Below are 22,588 nucleotides of genomic sequence, written 5' to 3'. Positions count from 1 at the left end.
TTGGGATTTTTTGTGATAGACCAATACAAAGTGGCACATAATTGTGAAGTGGAAGGAAAATGATAAATGGTTTTCAAAATGTTTTACAAATAAATATCTTAAAAGTGTGGCATGCATTTGTATTCAGCCCCCTTTACTTTGATTCCCCTAATATATAGTGGAACCAGTTGCCTTTAGAAGTCACCTAATTAGTAAATAGAGTCCACCCTGTGTGTAATTTAATCTCAGTATAAATACAGCTGTTCTGTGAAGCCCTCAGAGGTTTGTTAGAGAACCTTAGTGAACAAACAGCATCATAAAGGCCAAGGAAATGAAATACCTAAAAGTGTGGCGTGCATTTGTATTCAACGCCCTTTACTCTGCTACACCTAACTAAAATCTAGTGGAACCAATTGCCTTCAGAAATCACCTAATTAGTAAATAGAGTCCACCTGTGTGTAATTTAATCTCAGTATAAATACAGCTGTTCTGTGAAGCCCTCAGAGGTTTGTTGGAGAACCTTAGTGAACAAACAGCATCACGAAGGCCAAGGAACACACCCGAAAGGTCAGGGATAAAGTTGTGGAGAAGTTTAAAGCAGGGTTAGGTTATAAAAATTATCCCAAGCTTTGAACATCTCACAGAGCACTGTCCAATCCATCATCTGAAAATGGAAAGAGTATGGCACAACTGCAAACATACCAAGACATGGCCGTCCACCTAAACGGACAGGCCAGCAAAGAGATCATTAATCAGAGAAGCAGCCAAAAGGCCCAAGGTAGCTCTGGATGAGCTGCAGACATCCACAGCTCAGGTGGGAGAATCTGTGCACAGGGCAACTATTAGTCGTGCACTCCACAAATCTGGCCTTTATGGAAGAGTGGCAAGAAGAAAGCCGATGTTAAAAGAAAGTTTAAGGATCTCCCATTTGCAGTTTGCAAGAAACCATGTGGGGGACACAGCAAAACATGTGGAAAAATGTAACTTTTTGGCCTAAAAGCAAAACGCTATGTGTGGCGGAAAACTAACACTGCACATCATTCTGAACATACCATCCCCACCGTGAAACATGGTGGTGGCAGCATCATGTTGTGGGGATGCTTTTCTTCAGCGGGGACAGGGCAGCTGGTCAGAGTTGATGGGAAGATGGATGGAGAAAAATACAGGGCAATATTAGAGGAAAACCTGTTAGAGTCTGCAAGTGACTTGAGACTGGGGTGGAGGTTCACCTTCCAGCAGGACAATGACCCTAAAAATACAGCTAGAGATATAATGGAATGTTTTAGATCAAAGCATATTCATGTGTTAGAATGGCTCAGTCAAAATCCAGACCTAAATCCAATTGAGAATCTGTGGCAAGACTTGAAAATTGCTGTTCACAGATGCTCTCCATCCAATCTGACAGAGCTTGAGCTATTTTGTAAAGTAGAATGGGCACAAATACTCTCTAGATGTGCAAAGCTCGTAGAGACATACCCAAAAAAGACTTGCAGCTGTAATTGCAGCGAAAGGTGGTTCTACAAAGTATTGACTCAGAGGGGCTGAATACAAATTCACGCCACACTTTTCAGATATTTATTTGTAAAATTGTGAAAACCATTTATCATTTTCCTTCTACTTCACAATTATGTGCCACCTTCTGTTGGTCTATCAGAAAAAATCCAGATAAACAACATTTGTCTTTTCGGTTGTAACATGACAAAATGGGGAAAATTTCAAGGGGTATGAATACTTTTTCAAGGCACTGCATGTGAACTGTTATCCCTCCCGAACAATAACTCTTTTCAGCCAGTCTTTTGATTTACACACTGATGCAGTACTGCATAAGAAGGTGATACAAATATTCACAGTTGAAGCTCTCTGAGACCCCATACACACTCTATACAACTTTTGTTCTCTGATTTCCTTTAGATTTACCAAAACCATGTGGTGCAAGGGCCTGTCTGATTGCATACAAATTGAAACTCTTGAGGTTTGACCTCATATTATATGGCTTTGGTAAATCTAAAGGAAAAAAATCTAAAGAAAATTGTATAGTGTGTATCCAGCTTAACTTCAAACCTACAGTCTTCATTGAATTGAAATAATTGAAATATAAATTAGCATCAGCTGACTGGTGAAATCTGTAATGTGCTAACCTTTAAAGTGGTTGCAAAGCCGCCACTACAACTTAATCTCTTTAAAATCTATATAGCACAGGCAGCTAATCGCTGCCTGTGAAAGTGCACTCACTGTTTTGGTTTCCATAGTAATCGTCCTGCAATGTTCAGTTACGTCAGCCGCGATTGAGCACTAGGTACATTGTTTAACGGCACACTATGTGTGCCGTTTCTGTCTGCTCTGCATGCCGGGTCATTAGCATTCACTATCTTCCTCTCAGAACGGCACAGAGGGAAGTCTCTTGATGCTGCAATCAGGGGCAGACTGACAACTCATGGGGCCCCCGGGCAATAGAAGATCATGGGGCCCCCTGTGTCCCCACCCACACGCAAGCCACACCTACACAAAGCCCCACCTACATAAATCATGGGGCACACAGTAAGGCATACAGCAAGGCACAGGCACAACACAGGGCATGGGGCACAGTAGGGCACCTCAGGGAGTACACAGCACATCACATGGCATGGGGCACACAGCAGGGCACGTCAGGGAGTACACAGCACATCACAGGGCATGGGGCACACAGTAGGGCACCTCAGGGAGTACACAGCACATCACATGGCATGGGGCACACAGCAGGGCACATCAGGGGGTACACAGCACATCACAGGGCATGGGGCACACAGGGCACCTCAGGGAGTACACAGCACATCACATGGCATGGGGCACACAGCAGGGCACATCAGGGAGTACACAGCACATCATAGGGCATGGGGCACACAGTATAGCACATCACAGGGCACACAGTAAGTCACATCAAGCAGTACAGAGCAGGGCATGGGGCACATAGCAGGGCAAAGGACATATCACAGGGCATGGTGCACACAGTAGGGTACACCAGGGGGTACACAGCAAAGCACAGAGCACATCAAGGAGTACACAGCAGGGCACAGAGCACATCACAGGGCATGGGGCACACAGTAGGACACATCACAGGGAACACAGTAGGGAACATCATGGGTAACAGGGCACATTAGGCAGTACACAGCAGGGCACATCACGGGGCATGGGGCACACAGTAGGGCACATCAGGGAGTACACAGCACATTACAGGGCATGGGGCCCACAGTAGAACACATCACAGGGCACACGGTAGGTCACATCAGGTGGTACACAGCAGGGCATGGGGCACATAGCAGGGCAAAGGACACATCACAGGGCATGTGGCACACAGTATGGCACATCCGGGGGGGTACACAGCAGGGCACATCACAGGCCATGAGGCATGCAGAAGGGCAAATAGCAGGGCACAAACCAAAACACAGGGCACAAAGCAGAGCACTGGGATCCTCCAGACACAGCACAGTGTCTCTCAGGGCAGCCGTGGGGGGAGAAGGCACAGGGGGACACAGTGGGGGGGGGGTGTAAGGAACAGGAGGACACTGTGGGGGGTGTAAGGCACAGGGGGACACTGTGGGGGGTGTAAGGAACAGGGGGACACTGTGGGGGGTATAAGGCATAGGGGGACACTGTGGGGGGGCTAAGGAACAGGGGGACACTGTAGGGGGGTGTAAGGCACAGGGGGACACTGTGGGGTGTAAGGCACAGGGGGACACTATGGGGGGTGTAAGGAACAGGGGGGCACTGTGTGTGGGGGGGTGTAAGGCACAAGGGGACACTGTGGGGGATGTAAGGACTGTGGGGGGTGTAAGGCACAGGAGGACACTGTGGGGGGGTGTAAGGCACAGGGGGACACTGTGGGGGGGGGTTAAGGCACAGGGGGACACTGTGGGGGGTGTAAGGCACAGAGGGACACTGTGGGGTGGTGTAAGGCACAGGGGGAGACTGTAGGGGGTAAAAGATATAGGGGGACACTGTGGGGGGGTGTAAGGCACAGGGGGACACTGTGGGGGGGTGTAAGGCACAGGGGGACACTGCGGGGGGTGTAAGGAACAGGGGGGCACTGTGTGGGGGGGTGTAAGGCACAAGGGGACACTGTGGGGGGTGTAAGGAACAGGGGGACACTGTGGGGGGTGTAAGGCACAGGGGGACACTGTGGGGGGGTTTAAGGCACCAGGGGACACTGTGGAGGGGTGTAAGGCACAGGGGGACACTGTGGGGGGTGTAAGGCACAGGGGGACACTGTGGGCACTGTGGGGGGGTGTAAGGCACAGGGGGACACTGTGGGGGCGTGTAAGGCACAGTAGGACACTGGGGGGGTGTAAGGCACAGGGGGACACTGTGGGGGGGTCTAAGGCACAGGGGGACACTGTGTGGGGGGTGTAAGGAACAGGGGGACACTGTGGGGGGTGTAAGGGACAGGGGGACACTGTAGGGGGGTTCAAGGCACAGGGGGACACTGTGGGGTGTAAGGCACAGGGGGACACTATGGGGGGTGTAAGGAACAGGGGGGCACTGTGTGGGGGGGTGTAAGGCACAAGGGGACACTGTGGGGGATGTAAGGACTGTGGGGGGTGTAAGGCACAGGAGGACACTGTGGGTGGGTGTAAGGCACAGGGGGACACTGTGGGGGGGGGTTAAGGCACAGGGGGACACTGTGGGGGGTGTAAGGCACAGAGGGACACTGTGGGGTGGTGTAAGGCACAGGGGGAGACTGTAGGGGGTAAAAGGTATAGGGGGACACTGTGGGGGGGTGTAAGGCACAGGGGGACACTGTGGGGGGGTGTAAGGCACAGGGTGACACTGCGGGGGGTGTAAGGAACAGGGGGGCACTGTGTGGGGGGGTGTAAGGCACAAGGGGACACTGTGGGGGGTGTAAGGAACAGGGGGACACTGTGGGGGGTGTAAGGCACAGGGGGACACTGTGGGGGGGGTGTAAGGCACCAGGGGACACTGTGGAGGGGTGTAAGGCACAGGGGGACACTGTGGGGGGTGTAAGGCACAGGGGGACACTGTGGGCACTGTGGGGGGGGTGTAAGGCACAGGGGGACACTGTGGGGGCGTGTAAGGCACAGTAGGACACTGGGGGGGTGTAAGGCACAGGGGGACACTGGGGGGGTCTAAGGCACAGGGGGACACTGTGTGGGGGGTGTAAGGAACAGGGGGACACTGTGGGGGGGGTGTAAGGGACAGGGGGACACTGTGGGGGGTGTAAGGCACAGGGGGACACACACTGTGGGGGGGTGGAGGACAGGGGGGCTCGGGAGACTAGGGGCCTCCTGCGGTCCTGTTGGGGCCCGGGACCTGTACTATCTGCTGCCCCGCGATGGCGGCCATCATCCATGGTACCTCCAGCAAAAGCAGCGCCTCACCGGATGCCTGAATACATGATGCAGTCTAACAGGGATTCAGAAGGGCGTGGCTGTGATAATACAGCTCCTTGCCGGCTCCTCCTCTCCTCCCAGGTGATGTCATGTGCAAGCATCTGGGGTGGACGGGAGGGAAGGAGGAGCCGGCAAGGAGCAGCGTGTCCTGCTGAATCCCTGTTAGACTGCATCATGTATTGCCGGTGCAGAGGCTCTCACGGGCCCCCTAGCGGCATGGGCCCTCGGTCCGTGTCTGAATGACCAATGGGTCAGTCCGCCCTGGCTGCAATCTGATCATCTCCTTCCTGCTTCTCCCCCATTGATTTGCCTTCAGCTATGGGTTCGCTCTGTTGCAATCCAGATAGAGGCTTGGTTTCAACGCTACGGCGCATGCACGAGATTTGTAAGAGCCCTTGCACACTGGGGCGGTTTGCAGGCGCTATTGCGCTAATAATAGCGCCTGCAAACCGCCCCGAAAGTGCCGCTGCATGTATTCCTGTGTGAAAGCCCCGAGGGCTTGCACACTGGAGCGATGCGCTGGCAGGACGGTAATAAAAGTCCTGCTAGCAGCATCTTCGGAGCGGTGAAGGAGCGGTGTGTATACCGCTCCTTTACCGCTCCTGCCCATTGAAATCAATGGGACGGCGCGGCTATACCGCCAGCAATGCGCCTCTGCAGAGGCGCTTTGCGGTGGTTTTTAACCCTTTCTCAGCGGCGTTTTACCGCCGATGCCGCCCCCGCCCCAGTGTGCAAGGGCTCTAAAGGCAATCATAGTAAGGGCGGAAATGACATCCTGAATTGATTCAAGAAAGAGCAGTAGAAATGGCGCGGCCAATACCTGGGAGAGAAGATAATCTAAATAAGATAAAAAAAGGTATTTCCTAACCTCGTTTTTGGCCGATTTATAAGTGTTTTCATTTGCGATACTTAGCCGTGTATATAAATTGAAAAAAAAAGAAAAATCATCCGGGGTTTACTTCCTCTTTAAGCTGCTGAACCACTATGCCCTTTAGCTATTAATGCTAGACATGTTAGAGTATTATCAATTTCAAAGAACCTGACCACTTAAAAGTAAATAACCAAATTTCTTTAAATGACCCTGTCATTAACTCACCAAAATAAAACTAAGGGTGCCCTGTAAAAGAAGAAGAATGTTTATCTGTCTGGTTAGCAGCAACTCCAATCTGTGCTCTCTTACAGAGCTATGGCCACCACTGGTATCCAACACTTCTGGGTGTGTCAGATACCCAATCCTCTGCTGCCTGCTATGGTTTCTCCCGCCAACCTCTATATCATTACATAAGGCAAAACTGTATGTTCATGCCTATGAAGGCAGGTGAGGGTAGTACTGGGGGCAATACCCTGTCTTGGTGGAAACAATTGTGATAAGCCAGAAAAATCCACTCAATTTGACTTTTTTTGCCCCGCTAATCCTCTTCCATGTATGTCCACACATACCTACAGCCAGTCAGGAAAGGTTCTGTCATCAGTACACAATCATTAAAGTAAAAGACTTTTTTTTTTTTTACTTCCAGTGCTAGTGGTCAATAATTAAAATTTCTTAGTTCTATAACGCTATCATCTTTTGTCAAAGTCACAGGTAGTACGTATGGAAACTGCCAGTGCTCCTGATTTTGAACAGGAAAGGTCTTAGCCACACTTTACTATTTAGAAAACTGCTCTAGGTTGATTCTGTTGTCATTTTACTGGACCTGGGTTTATGATGAGGGCCCTTCTACTCAGTTTTCTATATACAGCAGTTTTCAGTATGTGCTGAGGGGGAAGGGATTTTATTTTATGAATTTTAGTTCTCTAACTCGTATAGATGAGACATGTCTAGTTTCATTTGTACAATTATGCAATGTACAATAGTTACTTCCTTCTGGCTACTTGTAAAAGGAAGTGTTGATGGTTGCATGACATTTGTGGAACACCATTGTATGCATGTGGGCAGCCTGAAAACCATAAAACATGAAGATGGGCTCATATAGGCTTGTAATATCCTGTTTTGCTACCTTTTACATGGTATATCACCACTACCTTCTTCTCCAGTTCAAAAATGTAAACATTTTTAGTGGAAATTTTTCATTTTTTAAGGGACAACATAATGACAATTAGTGATGAGAGTATCTCTAATGCTGCGTACACACGATCGGACTTTTCAGCTACAAAAGTCCGACAGCCCGTCTGACAGACTTTTGACAGACTTTCGACAGACTTTTGGCGGACTTTCAACAGACTTTCTAACTAGACTTGCCTACATACGATCACACAAAAGTCCGACGGATTCGTACGTGATGACGTACACCAGACTAAAATAAGGAAGTTGATAGCCAGTAGCCAATAGCTGCCCTAGTGTGGGTTTTTGACCGTTGGACTAGCATACAGATGAGCGGATTTCTGGGTCCGGCGGAGTTACGACGTAAAGATTTGAAGCACGTTCCAAATCTAAAGTCCGTCAGATTTGCGACTGGAAAAGTCCGCTGAAGGTCCGGTGAAGCCCACACACGATCGGATTGTCCGCCGGATTTGGTCCGTCAGCGTCCGTCGGACAAGTCCGGTCGAAAAGTCAGACCGTGTGTACGTGGCATTAAGATCTCCTTCAGTGGTGATTCACAGAATCCATCTCTGTGATCCCTTTTATAGACTAAATTCAATCAATCTAGCAACTAGGGAAAGACTGGCAAGAGGTTTTTGGACCCCTCGATAGTTTATGTCCTGTCCTTATGCACTGGGTTCTCTGGTGGGTGACTGAGGGAACCAAGCAAATGTCATATTTACACCACAATCCCTATCTGGACTTTTACTAATAAGGAAGACATTCAAGTAAAAAAAAAAAAAAACGCAATAAGTTAATGCTATTGTGGTCCAACCATAATGCTACGATCCAAATCAACCACAATGAATACAATTTGATTGGTTCCTCCACCTTTTACCAGTTTACTTTTGCTGAACATCAATGACTTGCCAATTGGCCCAATCTGCTTTAAAACTCAGTTCTGGTTAATTGATTAAATCACTATGCCTAGTGATAAGAAAAAAAATGTGAAAAAAAGAAAAAAAACTGCAAAAAATGAAAAAAAGAACTATGGTAAGTAACTGAATTAAAAAAATATAGATTTTATCCCATTGCCAGCTTTCTTCTGCTGAAAAAGAACCATTTTAACTGGTTTGGGGTGGTATAATGTCAATTATAAATAAACAGCAGAAGCACTTTTGACAAGGTCATCTGCAGAATAGATGTCAATTAATTATTTTCACCTTGATTGGTACAAACAAGTCAGTGAGTTATTCAGATCAGCTGTAAAAATAGCTTACACTGTTGGAAAAAACACTTCCCTAAAAAAGTAAAAAAAAAATTCATTCATACCTAGTCCCCCATAGCTGTTTACCAGAAGCAAAAGCCTCCACCAAATCATGGAAAATTGTAAACTGTACTTGTTTTAGGCTTCATGCACACATGCTTATTAAAAAGCTTGATCTCTCTGCCATGAGCTGGTGGAAAAATCAAGCATTTTGATGCATAATTACATGAGTTTATGCATGCTTAATTATGGTGTTTAGAAGCATGTGAGCGCAAACTCCTTCTACAGGCCAGAATATTTATTTATTCTAGCCAGTGGTATGAATCAGTGCCTTTTTATGCACAAATGTACATAAATTATGCTAGTAAGCTCCTATCCAAATGCAGCTTTGGGGCATTTTATTGTGCTCCTGAATGCTGCTCCAAAATAGAAAATCTTAATGCCACAATGCCATGGACACATTGACTGAAACGGAGCTCTGTTCAAAGGCAGAAAAAAGTGCTGTTTTTTTCTGCCTGTGTGCATGAGGTCTTTTTTATATTACAATAAATGAAATTAAGTACAGGAAATAAATACAGCGCTATGGTGATAAATAAATAAATGGTGTTAATCTTTGCAAACAGTACATGCAAGCACAACATATATAAAAACATGTAAGCAAATCACAAACAATGTATCCATCAATTGTGTAAATCACACACTAATACCATTGCTGCACAATCACATTACAAAAAACATAAAACAAATCCAAATCGAAAATAGTGCAATCTTTTTCTTTACAAAGTCTGTCAGTTGCACTACACATACATGAGCTTAGTGCACTCGCTAGGTGCCCCCAGCTTCTGCCCGCACTCACCAGATATAAATGACCCCTTGTACTAACAAGCAAGTAAAACCACACTTAATAGATCTCCTGTGAAAGGTATTCCTGGTACTTGGTACATCTGTCCACCAATGTCTGCTTGGGAACCCGGTTGCTCACATTATCACAAAAAAGATAGCAAGCAGCTACAAGGGAAAGAAAATGAGAGCCTACATAGCGTAAAAACATTTTATTGAAATGAGAATTTTAAAAAACAATGCACTTACATCTTATAATAGGCACTTACTTCTCATAGCATAAGACCAGGCAGTGCCACTGTGGCAGTATCTCAGTGTGCGCTCCAAAGAGCCTGAAATGATGTAATTCCGGAGTCCCACCCAACGTGTTTCGTCATCAAACATGGATGTCATCAGGAGCAGGCCCCTTTTAATAGAAGAAATATAATTACAGTATTTAATATGATAGTAGTCAGCACTGTATATACAGAATTATAGATATTCTTACTGTATAAAGATATACTTTGTTTTCGAAGTCAATATTTAATTTTCTACAATGTTTATTAATCTAAAAAAATGCTTTTTCCAGATAGAGAGTGGCACAACAATCAAAATAGTTCTCAGAAAGAACTGTGACCCAGGTAACTTACTGATCTGATTCAATGTTTTAACCAAACATGTAGAGATAGAAATAGCAGATGAATAGATTGTGAATGTATTACCAAATTATGCATTAAGGTTGAATAAGCACTTTCACTTTGCAAGGGAATTTACCCTTAGCTTAGTGAATAAGGGGAAGCTATGCTGATTTTTATTGTCCAGTCATATGCAGACATAGAATTATGTTTCTAAATTTTAATGGAATGTACACTTTGCAAAGTGACTTTAAACTGTTTTCACTAAGGTAGGTGGATATTCACTTTGCAAAGTGAACATGCTTGTAGGCTGTATTGCCAAAAAAAGTTTCAACACACAGTAACAGAGTCTATGCAGCAACTTAGAACTGGCTGTAAAACTCACAGAAGGTTATACAGTACTGGGAGGCAGGTACAGGAAAAACTAGAAGCAGAAAGGTTCCCCTGTAGAAGCTCTGCCGACAGTCCCTATGCTGTCCCTTCTCTGGAACCTCTCCCTACACTAGGCACACTCTCCCTATCAAGTGGGTTCCTGTCCCTAACCTAGCCACACGCAGAATGCATGCCAACCACAGTGAGACAGTGCGTTTTTTTAAGCACTGCCCTCACTAAAGATGGCCTCAGGGGTCACAGCGTTCAATTGAATAGCAGTCCACCTGATGAAATATGAGAAGGTCCAGGAGGAATGTGCATTCCTCCCTCCTCCACTCTCTCTTAAGGGCGGCTGACAGCGCCATCAGTGCAGGGAGGTCATACTGCACCTGCCTACATGCTAAATACCTTTAGTAAACCTGCCAGATTGTACATCCAGATCACAAATGGGCTATGGCGCCTAATTTACTAAAGCCAGGCCTGTTTTTCCTCACTGGAGCCTGTAGGCTGGTAGCCTTCAGTTCCCAAAGAAATTCTTCCTCTGGTTTACACTGAACATTTTCTATTTTTTTTTTTACTGGTCCCAACCTGGCTAACAATATACTATACTGTTAAATACATTTACATGAGAAGAATGTTTTTCTGCTGATCATGGGGGAAAAAAAAGTGGTCGGTAAAAAGCTACCTAATTGCTTCTGCACCATATAGAGTAGACACTAGTCCATTGTGCCTAATCTTAAACTTGATCTTGGCTGGGGGTGTTACCATGCTCTAGGGCAGTGTTTCTCAACCTTTTTTTTAGTCAAGGCACCCATTAAAATTTATGAACAGTCTCCAGGCACCCCATTCGAAAGTGTAAAAAAATATTCTAATAGCTTTACATAATGCAGTAACATGCACACGTAGCACATCCAACGTTAGAGGTGATTTATTCTTCCAAAGCAAATACACTTTTGCACACTGGTACTGACTAGTATTCCAATGTCTCTCTTCTCCCTCAATTTCTCTCTATCAGTCAGCTAATGTCACCCAATCCTGAGGGAGCGAGGCAGAGGAGGGTCAAACAAGGATGCTGTTGAGGCAACAGACATCCTTCTTATTAACTGATGGTGTCATTGGTTGTTAGGATGCCAGTGTCTAGAAAGTCATAATGGTGTATGATGGAAACTCTGTGGCTTTGTGTAACTAAAAGGCAGGCTTCATCCTCCTGCTGGCTTGTATACAATTTTTGATACATTTTTAGGCATTTTTTTAGGCATTTTGCCAAGGCACCCCTAAAGAAACCTAGATGCACCCTGGTTGAAAAAGGCTGTTCATATAGAGAAGGTGAACATGAGAGAAGCAGTTCACTGTATTTTTATGGCAAAGCAAAAATGTATATGTACTCATTATTCAGGGTTTCTTGACTTTAATCTGGAATGTCCCACTCTTAAGCATTTCATCCACAAATGGGCTTAATCTTAGTATACAATTTAGCCCAGAGGCAGCCTCTTTATTTCCTCCATCATTTCAGGTGAGTAAGGCTTGGAGGATAATTAAGAACTGGGGTTGGAAAACATTTGCCAAATCACATTTTACCAATGCCTCACTTCATACTGAATCTGATTATTATTATTTTTTTTTTAGCTAAACAATATTCCAGTGATTATTTGCATTTGGTAAGTAGCAATTTCTTCTTTACAGCCAGTTTGCCTCCTGTATCTTCATCCGCTGTCTTTATTTGATTATGCAGATATTGTCAGTCAGAATTATATAATAATAATCATTATTGTAAATGGAATTGATCACAATTTGGGCTTTGTTGCTGGTTTTGCATATTAGAGCCTATGCTCCTGTATGCAGTGCTTATATATACAGTAAACTGTGTTTAATGTGAAAAATGTGAAAATATCCTATAGTTCAATGTACAATTCAAGAACAAAGCATAAAGTATCAAATAAGTCATGTTACTTTGTTCATAATTTTATTGTTGGAACCCCAAATTGGCCAGTATTGACATCTCAGAACTTATCACTTATCACTGTTATGCTTTCATGTTGAAGCAGTGAAACGTTTACGTAAACGGGTGACCCCGCCCCCTCTGACAACACAGGGAAAGCCATAGGGAAGTCCCCGTGCGTCAGGGGGGGCGGGGTCACTGGGTGCCCCTGCCCTCTGTTATATAAGAGCTGTCACCTGAACAGAAGCATCACACAGTGGGAAACTCCCATTCAGGCAAATCAGAGTACGAAGCAGAGAGGAAGAAGCCGGATGAAGATGCCGGACGAGATGACCTGAGGAAGAAGCGGAGGAAGATAGAGGAAGAAGCAGGAGAAGAACAAGATGGAGGAAGAAGAACACCGAAGGAAGACCAGAAGAGGATGGAAGAAGAAGCAGGGAAAGAAGAAGACATTAATAAAGGAATTGTCAAAAACCGTCTATTGTCTTTTTTTAACATTTTTGACACTTTTTTTGTGAAAAACGGGGGGGGGCGGGATCTAGGGGTCCCCTTGTTAAAGGGGGCTTCCAGATTCCGATAAGCCCCCACCCGCAGACCCCCACAACCACCGGCAAGGGTTGTGGGGATGAGGCCCTTCTCCCCATCAACATAGGGAAAGGGGCTTTGGGGGGTTACCCCAAAGCACCCTCCCAATGTTGAGGGCATGTGGCCTGGTACGGTTCAGGAGGGGGGGTGCTCTCTCATCCCCCCCTTTTCCTGCAGCTTGCCAGGTTGCGTGCTCGGATAAGGGTCTGGTATGGATTTTTGAGGGGACCCCACACCATTCTTTTTTTAAATTTTGGCGTGGGTTCCCCTTAATATCCATACCAGACCTGAAGGGCCTGGTATGGAATTTGGGGGGACCTCCACGCATTTTTTTTTCAATTTTGGTTCGGGGTTCCCCTGTGGGAGAATCCCATGCAGTTTTTATGAATGAACTCTTATGTGTATTGCCGGACCGACAATTCATTTTAGCCGCAAGTACTTTTAAATGACATTTTTTTCCTTTAGAAATGTCATTTTGTGCAGGGACTGTTCTAAACATGGGAAACATGCGCCACTTTACAGGCATACTATAGACACCCCCCTGGCACGAAATTTAAAGGAATATTACACTTTTATTGTTTCACTTTAAGCATTATTAATATCACTGCACCTGAAAAAACTGCCATTTTTAAAACTTTTTTTTGCATTGATACATGTCCCCTGGGGCAAGACCCAGGTCCCCAACTTTTTAAGACAATACCATGCATATAAGCCTTTAAAAGTAGCACTTTTGATTTTTCATGTTCATGTCCCATAGACTTTAATGGTGTTCGAACAAATGTTTTGCCTGTTCGCATGTTCTGGTGCAAACCGAACGGGGGGGGGGGGGGGGGTGTTCGGCCCATCCTTACTCACCAGATATGTTTGACCGCTCTTTAAGAAATGATCAGACAGGGTTGTGTAATGATGGTAGATAAGCATGGAGATGGATTGCTTCCTTGTTGCTTTATTATTCCCTCATGGATCTATTCAGTAAAGAACAGAAAAAGGCCTGTGGTGCAACAATATATCTTTATCTAAAGAGTAAGTTGAAAACAAATCGTACTACAAAGCAAGTGCTTAACCCAGCACTCAGGATAAACAGCCTGCAGTGAATGTCTGAAGTAAATGCAGAACTGCAAAAACCATGTTTGCAGTCCGCTTTTATGTATGTTACATAGTTACATAGTTAGTCAGGTTGAAAAAAGACACAAGTCCATAGTTCAACCAATATGTAACTGCTTTACAGTGCCTAGCCCAGTCCAATGCGTTTCGCCACACTGAACATCATTTGAATGGGAAAAAGCACTGTATTTCCATAGCAGTATATATACAGTCATTAACTCTCTGCACCCCTTAAAGCGGAGCTCCTCCCAAAAGAGGAACTTCTGCTTTAAGGCTTCTTCTCTCCCCCTCTTCTCCAAAGGGCACTTTTTTGGGGGGGGGTTTCTCAGGTACCCGCTCCCACTTCCGCTCGGATCACCTAGGCAATCCGTGCAGAAGTTCTCCCTCCCCACAGTCATCTCCCTCGCGTCACGGGCCCCAGGAGACTGCGAGACCAGTCACAATGCATGGCTTGCGCAGTGGGCACTCAGTTGTCAAAGCCAGGTGCCCACAGTTGAGATGCCAACACCGGGGAGAGAAAAACCAAAGGAAGGGACGGCTCAGATGAGCACATTGCTGGATCCTGGGACAGGTGAGTGTGTGTTTATTAAAGTCAGCAGCTACAGTTTTTGTAGCTGCTGACTTTAAATAAACACAAAAATGACTGGAGTTTCCTTTAAGGTGATATTAGGCATATATCATGTATTAATCACTCTCCCTCTAGTGGTCGTATCTATATTGCACCTCATCCTTGCTTCAAGTACTCAATACTTAGCATCAACATTTAGCCATTGTACTGCATGTTTTATCACTTTTTATTTTTCTTTGCTATAAAATGAGCTCAAAGCTCATACAACATTTTATTTCATGTAGATATAGAAACATTACATTTTTGTTTCCAGGAACTGCCAGAATTTGAAGAAAGTGATGATCTACAAAACACGGGAAATACAGGCAAACAAAAGTTTAAAGTCAAGGAAATGTATCTGACAAAACTGCTTTCTACAAAGGTACACTGTTGTATTTTAATAGCTATTCTTTTCTAACCTTTGTGTTACATTTTTCAGTTAACTCTTATGCCCTGTACACACCACCGGTTTTCCCGTTGGAATAAACTTTGAAGGTTTTTCCGACGGAGTTCCGACGGAATTCCGCTCAAGCTGTCTTGCATACACATGGTCACACCAAATTCCGACCGTCCAGAACACGATGACGTACAACACATACGGCGGGACTAGAAAACGGAAGTTCAATAGCCAGTAGCCAATAGTTTCCGTCTCGTACTTGCTTCAGAGCATGCGTTGTTTGTGGTACGTCGGAACAGCATACAGACGAGTGGTTTTCCCGATAGGAATTGGTTCCGTCGGAAAAATTTAGAACATGTTCTCTTTCTAGGTCCGTCAGAATTTTCAACGGAAAAAGTCCGATGGGGCATACACACGATCGGAATATACGATGAAAAGCTCCCGTCGGACATTCCGCTCGTGTGTACACGGCATTAGGTCTTTTTTAGAAAAATACATATTAGAGAGGCAACGACTATTCCTGAGATACATCGCTAACCTAAAGCAGTCATATTAGTGACCAACAGTAGCTTGGAAATGAGGGTGCTGCTATCACTCACTTTTAATGAAGGATCTGCTGACATCAGCATTCCAGGACACTGCTACTTTAGCCGTGGATCACATGGTCAGACCAAGAGTGCTATCAATGTAGGTTTTTATAATCAAGGAGTTTTTATACGGTAGTACCCTCCACACACTACTTTTCTAATGAATCAGAGATCTTCTAAGGTGGACATAAACATTAACAAATTATCAAAACTCCAACCAGTTCATATATTATGTTTTATAATTTTGAAATTAGTAAGCTCTATTATGATCAAATTTCCTACTACTACTACTACTATAATCAAAAAAGCCCTAGGTCAGGGATATGCAATTAGCGGCCCTCCAGCTGTTGCAAAACTACAAGTCCCATCATGCCTCTGCCTCTGGGTGTCATGCTTGTGGCTGTCAGAGTCTTGCTATGCCTCATGGGACTTGTAGGTCTGCAACAGCTGGAGGTCCACTAATTGCATATCCCTGCCCTAGGTGATGCAGCTGCAGGCATTACCCCAGGACTAATGTAAAAATAGGAAGTGCAGCGCTGGACTAGTGACAAGAACACATGTGAGTAATAATAAATCAGTTACTCAATCAATTAATCAAGATAGTGAACCACAATAAATAATGTCCAATCAATGATCAAAGATCCACAATAATTGGGTGCTCAAAAATATAAAGTGTTGTAAAAATAAATAAATCAATAACATAAAGTCCAAAGTTAGTGATGTGTAGAAATTCGATACGGGGTCCGGGATCAGTTATTCACTGTATAGTGCTGCCCACCACCTAATGGTAAAAATGAAGGCTTACCAGAAAGCCTGTGACCGCCCTTACTCAGGAACGCTTCTATCCCTATCCTGGACTAATTTATTATTCAGGTTGCCTTTCCAATTGTTGTGGCCTCAGTGCTCTTGCCTGCCCTCCCCTGGAGGCTGGGGGGGGGGGGGGCGTCATTGCCGGCTTCCTGATCCAGTTTCCAACACAGAGGAGACTAAACCCTGAGGGGTAATTGAGATTTCTCTATGAGACACAGCTCTCCTTCTCCGTGCTCATGCGCATAAGCGAACGCATACATAAGTCAAGCCCGCAAATGTAAACTGTGTTCAAACCACACATATGAGGTATCGCCACGGTTGTCAGAGCGAGAGCAATAATTCTAGCACAGGATCTCCTCTGTAACTCTAAACAGGTAACCTGTAGAAATTTATAAAGCGTCGCCTATGGAGATTTTTAAGTACCATAGTTTGTCGCCATAAAGCGAGTGTGGGCAATTTCAAAGTATGACATACTAGGTATCTATTTACTCAGCATAACATCATCTCAAAAAAGTGGGCTAACTTTACTGTTTTTTTTTTTCATAAAAGTGTCTTTTTTCACAAAAAAAATGCGTTGAAAGAAAAACCACTGCGCAAATACTATGTGACATAAAAAAATTTGCAATGATTGCCATTTTATTCTCTAGGGTCTCTGCTAAAATGTGTGTGTGTGTGTGTATGTATATGTGTATATATATATATATATATATATATATATATATATATATATATATATATACAGAATCTCACTAAAGTGAGTACACCCCACCTAACTTTTCATGTGACAACACTGAAGAAATCATACTTTGCTACGATGTAGTGAGTAGTGAGTGTACAGCTTGTATAATAGTGTAAATTTGCTGTCCCCTCAAAATAACTCAACACACAGCCATTAATGTCTAAACCGCTGGCAACAAAAGTGAGTACACCCCTAAGTGAAAATGTCCATATTGGGCTCAAAGTGTCAATATTTTGTGTGGCCAACATTACTTTCCAGCACTGCCCTAACCCTCTTGGGCATGGAGTTCACCAGAGCTTCACAGGTTGCCATTGGAGTCCTCTTCCACTCCTCCATGACGACATCACAGAGTTGGTGAATGTTAAAGACCTTGCGCTCCTCCACCTTCCGTTTGAGGATGCCCCACAGATGCTCAATCAAGTTTCGGTCTGGAGACATGCTTGACCAGTCCATCACCTTTACTCTCAGCTTCTTTAGCAAGGCAGTAGTCATCTTGGAGGTGTGTTCAGGGTCGTTATCATGTTGGAATAATGCCCTGCGGCCTAGTCTCTGAAGGGAGGGGATCATGCTCTGCTTAAGTATGTCACAGTACATGTTGGCATTCATGGTTCCCTCAATGAACTGTAGCTCCCTAGTGTCGGCAGCACTCATGCAGCCCCAGACCATGACACTCCCACCACCATGCTTGACTGTAGGCAAGACACACTTGTCTTTGTACTTCTCACCTGGTTACCGCCTCACACGCTTGACACCATCTGAACCAAATAAGTTTATCTTTGGTTCATCAGTCCACAGGACATGGTTCTAGTAATCCATGTCCTTAGTTTGCTTGTCTTCAGCAAACCGTTTGCATCATCTTTAGAAGGGGCTTCCTTCTGGGATGACAGCCATGCAGACCAATTTGATGCAGTGTGCAGCGTATGGTCTGAGCACTGACATGCTGACCCCCCACCCCTTCAACCTCTGCAGCAATGCTGGCAGCACTCATACGTCTATTTCCCAAAAACAACCTCTGGATATGACGCTGAGCACGTGCACGCAACTTCTTTGGTCAACCATGGCGAGGCCTGTTCTGAATGGAACCTGTCCTGTTAAACCAATGTATGGTCTTGGTCACCGTGCTGCAGCTCAGTTTCAGGGTCTTGGCAATCTTCTTATAGCCTAGGCCATCTGTATGTAGAGCAACTATTCTTTTTTTCAGATCCTCAGAGAGTTCTTTGCCATGAGGTGCCATGTTGAACTTCCAGTGACCAGTATGCTAGAGTGAGAGTGATAACACCAAATTTAATAGACCTGCTCAAAAATTCATTCCTGAGACCTTGTAACACTTGAGTCACATGACACAGGGGAGGAAAAATGTCTAATTGGGCCCAATTTGGACATTTTCACTCAGGGGTGTATTCACTTTTGTTGCCAGCGGTTTAGACATTAATTGCTGTGTGTTGAGTTATTTTGAGGGGACAGTAAATTTACACTGTTATACAAGCTGTACACTCACTACTTTACATTGCAGTAAAGTGTCATTTTTTCAGTGTTGTCTCAAAGATATAATAACATTTTTACAACAATGTGAGGGGTGTACTCACTGTGAGATACTGTATACACACATTATGTACAGTGGATATAAAAAGTCTACACACCCCTGTTAAAATGCCAGGTTTCTGTGATCCAAAAAAATGAGACAAAGATAAATCATTTCAGAACTTTTCCCACCTTTAATGTGACCTATAAACTGTACAACTCAATTGAAAAACAAACCGAAATCTTTTGGGGGGGAGTAAAAATAAAAAAACAAAATAATGTGGTTGCATAAGTGTGCACACCCTCTTAGGCCCATTGGCCCATTTCACACTTGTGCGACTTGTCCTGCGACTTGGGACTGCAAAGTCCCATGAAAAGTCGTTCCCCATGATTTCCAATGATAAGCATTCATATATGTACGACAATTCATGCCGACTTCAAAGTAGTCCCTGTACTACTTTGGTCCAACTTTCATGCGAGTTGAGGTCCATATACTTCAAGTTTACACAAGCATTCCCTGAAATCGCGTCAAAATTGCTTCTGCAAAATCGTGGCATATTTTGAAGACGCAGTAGTGTGAAAGGGGCCTTAGGCTGGGTTCACACTGATACGACACAACTGTTGTAGACTCTCATCCTACTTTGCCCTGCAACATCGGTCCTACATCGGTCCTACTTTGGTCCTACTTCCAGATAGTCTACCTTGTCCTTTGACCAATCAAAACAATCTCAGTGTGACATAAATTCCTTTTACTGCTGCTGTAATCACCATGTCGGATATCTCAAGTTGGATGGTTAGGACAAGGATCCAAATTCAGTGATATTCAATGGGCTGAAGTAGCACCAAAGTCAGACCAAAGTAGTGCAGGAACCTTTTTCAGGCTGGGTTTACACTGATGCGACAAACACTCCGACATTGGGAGCTCATGTCGCATGACGTGTGAAAATCAATGTTTCCCTATGGGAGCCGTCTTAACTGGTTCGACACAAGTCGGTCCAACTTTGAAAATGCTCCCTGTACCAGTTTGGTCCGACTTTGATCCTACTTCAGCCCATTGACTATCATTGAAGTCGGATCAAAGTCGGATCGCCGTCTTGCATGATCCAACTTTGGCATGCTCTGATGATCTTGAGGGGGAACTCAACGCCAAATGTTAAATAAAAAACCGGCATGGCTTCCCCCTCCAAGAGCATACCAGGCCCTTGGGTCTTGTATGGACTTTAAGGGGAACCCCCTACGCCGAAAAAATGGCATGGGGGTCCCCCCAAAATCCATACCAGACCCTTATCCGAGCATGCAGCCGTCCGGTCAGGAAAAGGGGTGGGGACGAGCGGGCGCCCCCCCTCCCGAACCGTACCAGGCCTCATGCCCTCAACATGGGGGGGGTGGGTGCTTTGGGGCAGAGGAGCGCCCTGTGCCCCCCCACCCCAGAGTATCTTGTCCCCATGTTGATGAGGACAAGGGCCTCTTCAACCCTGGCCATTGGTTGTCGGGGTCTGCGGGCGGGGGGCTTATCGGAATCCAGGAACCCCCTTTAATAAGGGGGCCCCCAGATTCCAGCTCCCACCCTATGTGAATGAGTATGGGATACATCGTACCCCTACCCATTCACCTGGGGGAAAAAGTGTCAATTAAAAAAAAACACTTTAGACAGGTTTTTAAAGTAATTTATTAGGCAGCTCCAGAGGTCTTCTTCTGACTTCTACGTGCTCTCCAGCCTCTTCTCCCGGTCTCACGTTCTTCTCCCGCTCTCCGGTGTCTTCTGCCGATCTCCTCCGCTATCTTCTGCTTTTTTGCCCGCTCTTTTGCTAGCATTGGTCCGGTGGTCCCGCCCCTTATGACTTCACCGCTCGGGGCCCCCCTGCCCCAAAGCACCCACCCCCCATGTTGAGGGCATGCGGCCTGGTATGGTTCAGGAGGTGGGGGCGCTCGCTCGTCCCCACCCCCTTTCCTGACCGGCTGGGCTGCACGGTCAGATAAGGGTCTGGTATGGATTTTGGGGGGATCCCCACGCCGTTTTTTCCGCGTAGGGGGTTCCCCTTAAAATCCATATCAGACCTAAGGGCCTGGTATGCTTTTGGAGGGGGAACCCATGCTGTTTTTTTATTTAAAATTTGGCGTGGCGTTCCCCCTCAAGATCATCAGAACACAAGTCGCATGCCAAAGTTGGATCATGCAAGACGGCGATCCGACTTTGATCCGACTTCAATGATAGTCAATGGGCTAAAGTAGGATCAAACTCGGACCAAAGTAGTACAGGGAGCATTTTCAAAGTTGGACTGACTTGTGTCGGACCAGTTAAGATGGCTTCCATAGGGAAACATTGATTTTCACACGTCATGCGACATGAGCTCCCAATGTCGGAGTGTTTGTCGCACCAGTGTAAACCCGGCCTTAAGCAATCACATTCAAACTTGTGTTAAATAGGAGTCAGTACACACCTGCCATCGTTTAAAGTGCCTCTGATTAACCCCAAATAAAGTTCAGATGTTCTAGTAGGTCTTTCTGGACATTTTCTTAGGTGCATCCTACAGCAAAAGCCATGGCCTGCAGAGAGCTTCCAAAGCATCAGAGGGATCTCATTGTTAAAAGGTATCAGTCATTAGAAGGATACAAAAGAATTTCCAAGGCATTAGATATACCATGGAACACAGTGAAGACAGTCATCATTAAGTGGAGAAAATATGACACAACAGTGACATTACCAAGAATTGGATGTCCCTTCAAAATTGATGAAGAGTCGAGAAGAAAACTGGTCAAGGAGGCTGCCAAGAGGCCTACAACAACATTAAAGGAGTTGCAGGAATATCTGCCAAGCACTGGCTGTGTGGTACATGTAAATACAAAAGAAAATGTAGCGCTAAAACAATAAATAAACTATAAAGTCCATCAATAAAAAATGTGAGAAGTCGATCGAATCCGAATTTTCATCCAACAATCAGAAAGAGCGGATAGATTAGCCACTACCGACACCCGATTAAACTGACTCTTACCGTCAGTGTGTAGTAAACACACAAAAATGAGTATTGGTAAATGGTCACAGCAATCTCTCTACTCGATCGCTTCCCTCAGCTGGCAGTGAAGCCTAATCCTCTTTCAATGTTCGGACTGATAAAATTTATCCACGGACAGCTCAGGCATCCACATAAATATGTAAGGCAATAAAGAAGCTCATCGCGCAGACATCAGGGACGCCCCTGATGACACATCTTTATGTCGAAACGCCGGGTGGAGCCTAGGACATGTGACGTGGGACACTGACTGGAGACGCGGCGGCCATCTTTTCGGTTGGAAACACCGTTATGTTTCCATATGCCTGGTTGTCTCTTCATAATGTGAGTTTTCCAGCCATTTTATTCCGGATGTCTGTGCGATGAGCTTCTTTATTTCCTTACATATTTATGTGGATGCCTGAGCTGTCCGTGGATAAATTTTATCAGTCCGGACATTGAAAGAGGATTAGGCTTCACTGCTAGCTGAGGGAATCGATCAAGAGATTGCTGTGACCATTTACCAATACTCATTTTTGTGTGTTTACTACACACTGACGGTAAGAGTCAGTTTCATCGGGTGCTGGTAGTTGCCAATCTATCCGCTCTTTCTGATTGTTGGATGAAAATTCGGATTCAATCGACTTCTCAGATTTTTTATTGATGGACTTTATAGTTTATTTATTGTTTTAGCGCTACATTTTGTTTTGTATTTCCTGTTATTGTGTCCAGCAATATAGTGTTAGCAGCTTTTTTTCTTTGTTTATTGTACACTTTCAGCGCAACAGATTTTATCATTTTATTGTGTGGTACATGTGACAACAATCTCCTGT

The 22,588-nt window shown here is 45.0% G+C and overlaps 1 protein-coding gene across 1 annotated transcript in view; it reads left to right on the top strand.

Annotated features, from left to right (window-relative positions):
• The window catches only part of PLXNC1 (plexin C1), a 181,695-nt gene that overhangs the window by 142,824 nt on the left and 16,283 nt on the right, over positions 1-22,588 (top strand). Inside the window, exons 24-26 of the mRNA XM_073620173.1 lie at positions 10,059-10,110; positions 12,103-12,134; positions 14,986-15,093. Of these exons, the coding sequence (XP_073476274.1) occupies positions 10,059-10,110; positions 12,103-12,134; positions 14,986-15,093 (192 nt within the window). The remainder of the gene's footprint in view (positions 1-10,058; positions 10,111-12,102; positions 12,135-14,985; positions 15,094-22,588) is intronic.

This window comes from Aquarana catesbeiana, linkage group LG03, assembly GCF_042186555.1.
Source record: "Aquarana catesbeiana isolate 2022-GZ linkage group LG03, ASM4218655v1, whole genome shotgun sequence".
NCBI classification, from domain to species: Eukaryota; Metazoa; Chordata; class Amphibia; order Anura; family Ranidae; genus Aquarana; species Aquarana catesbeiana.
This window is presented reverse-complemented; position numbering and strand designations above follow the sequence as displayed.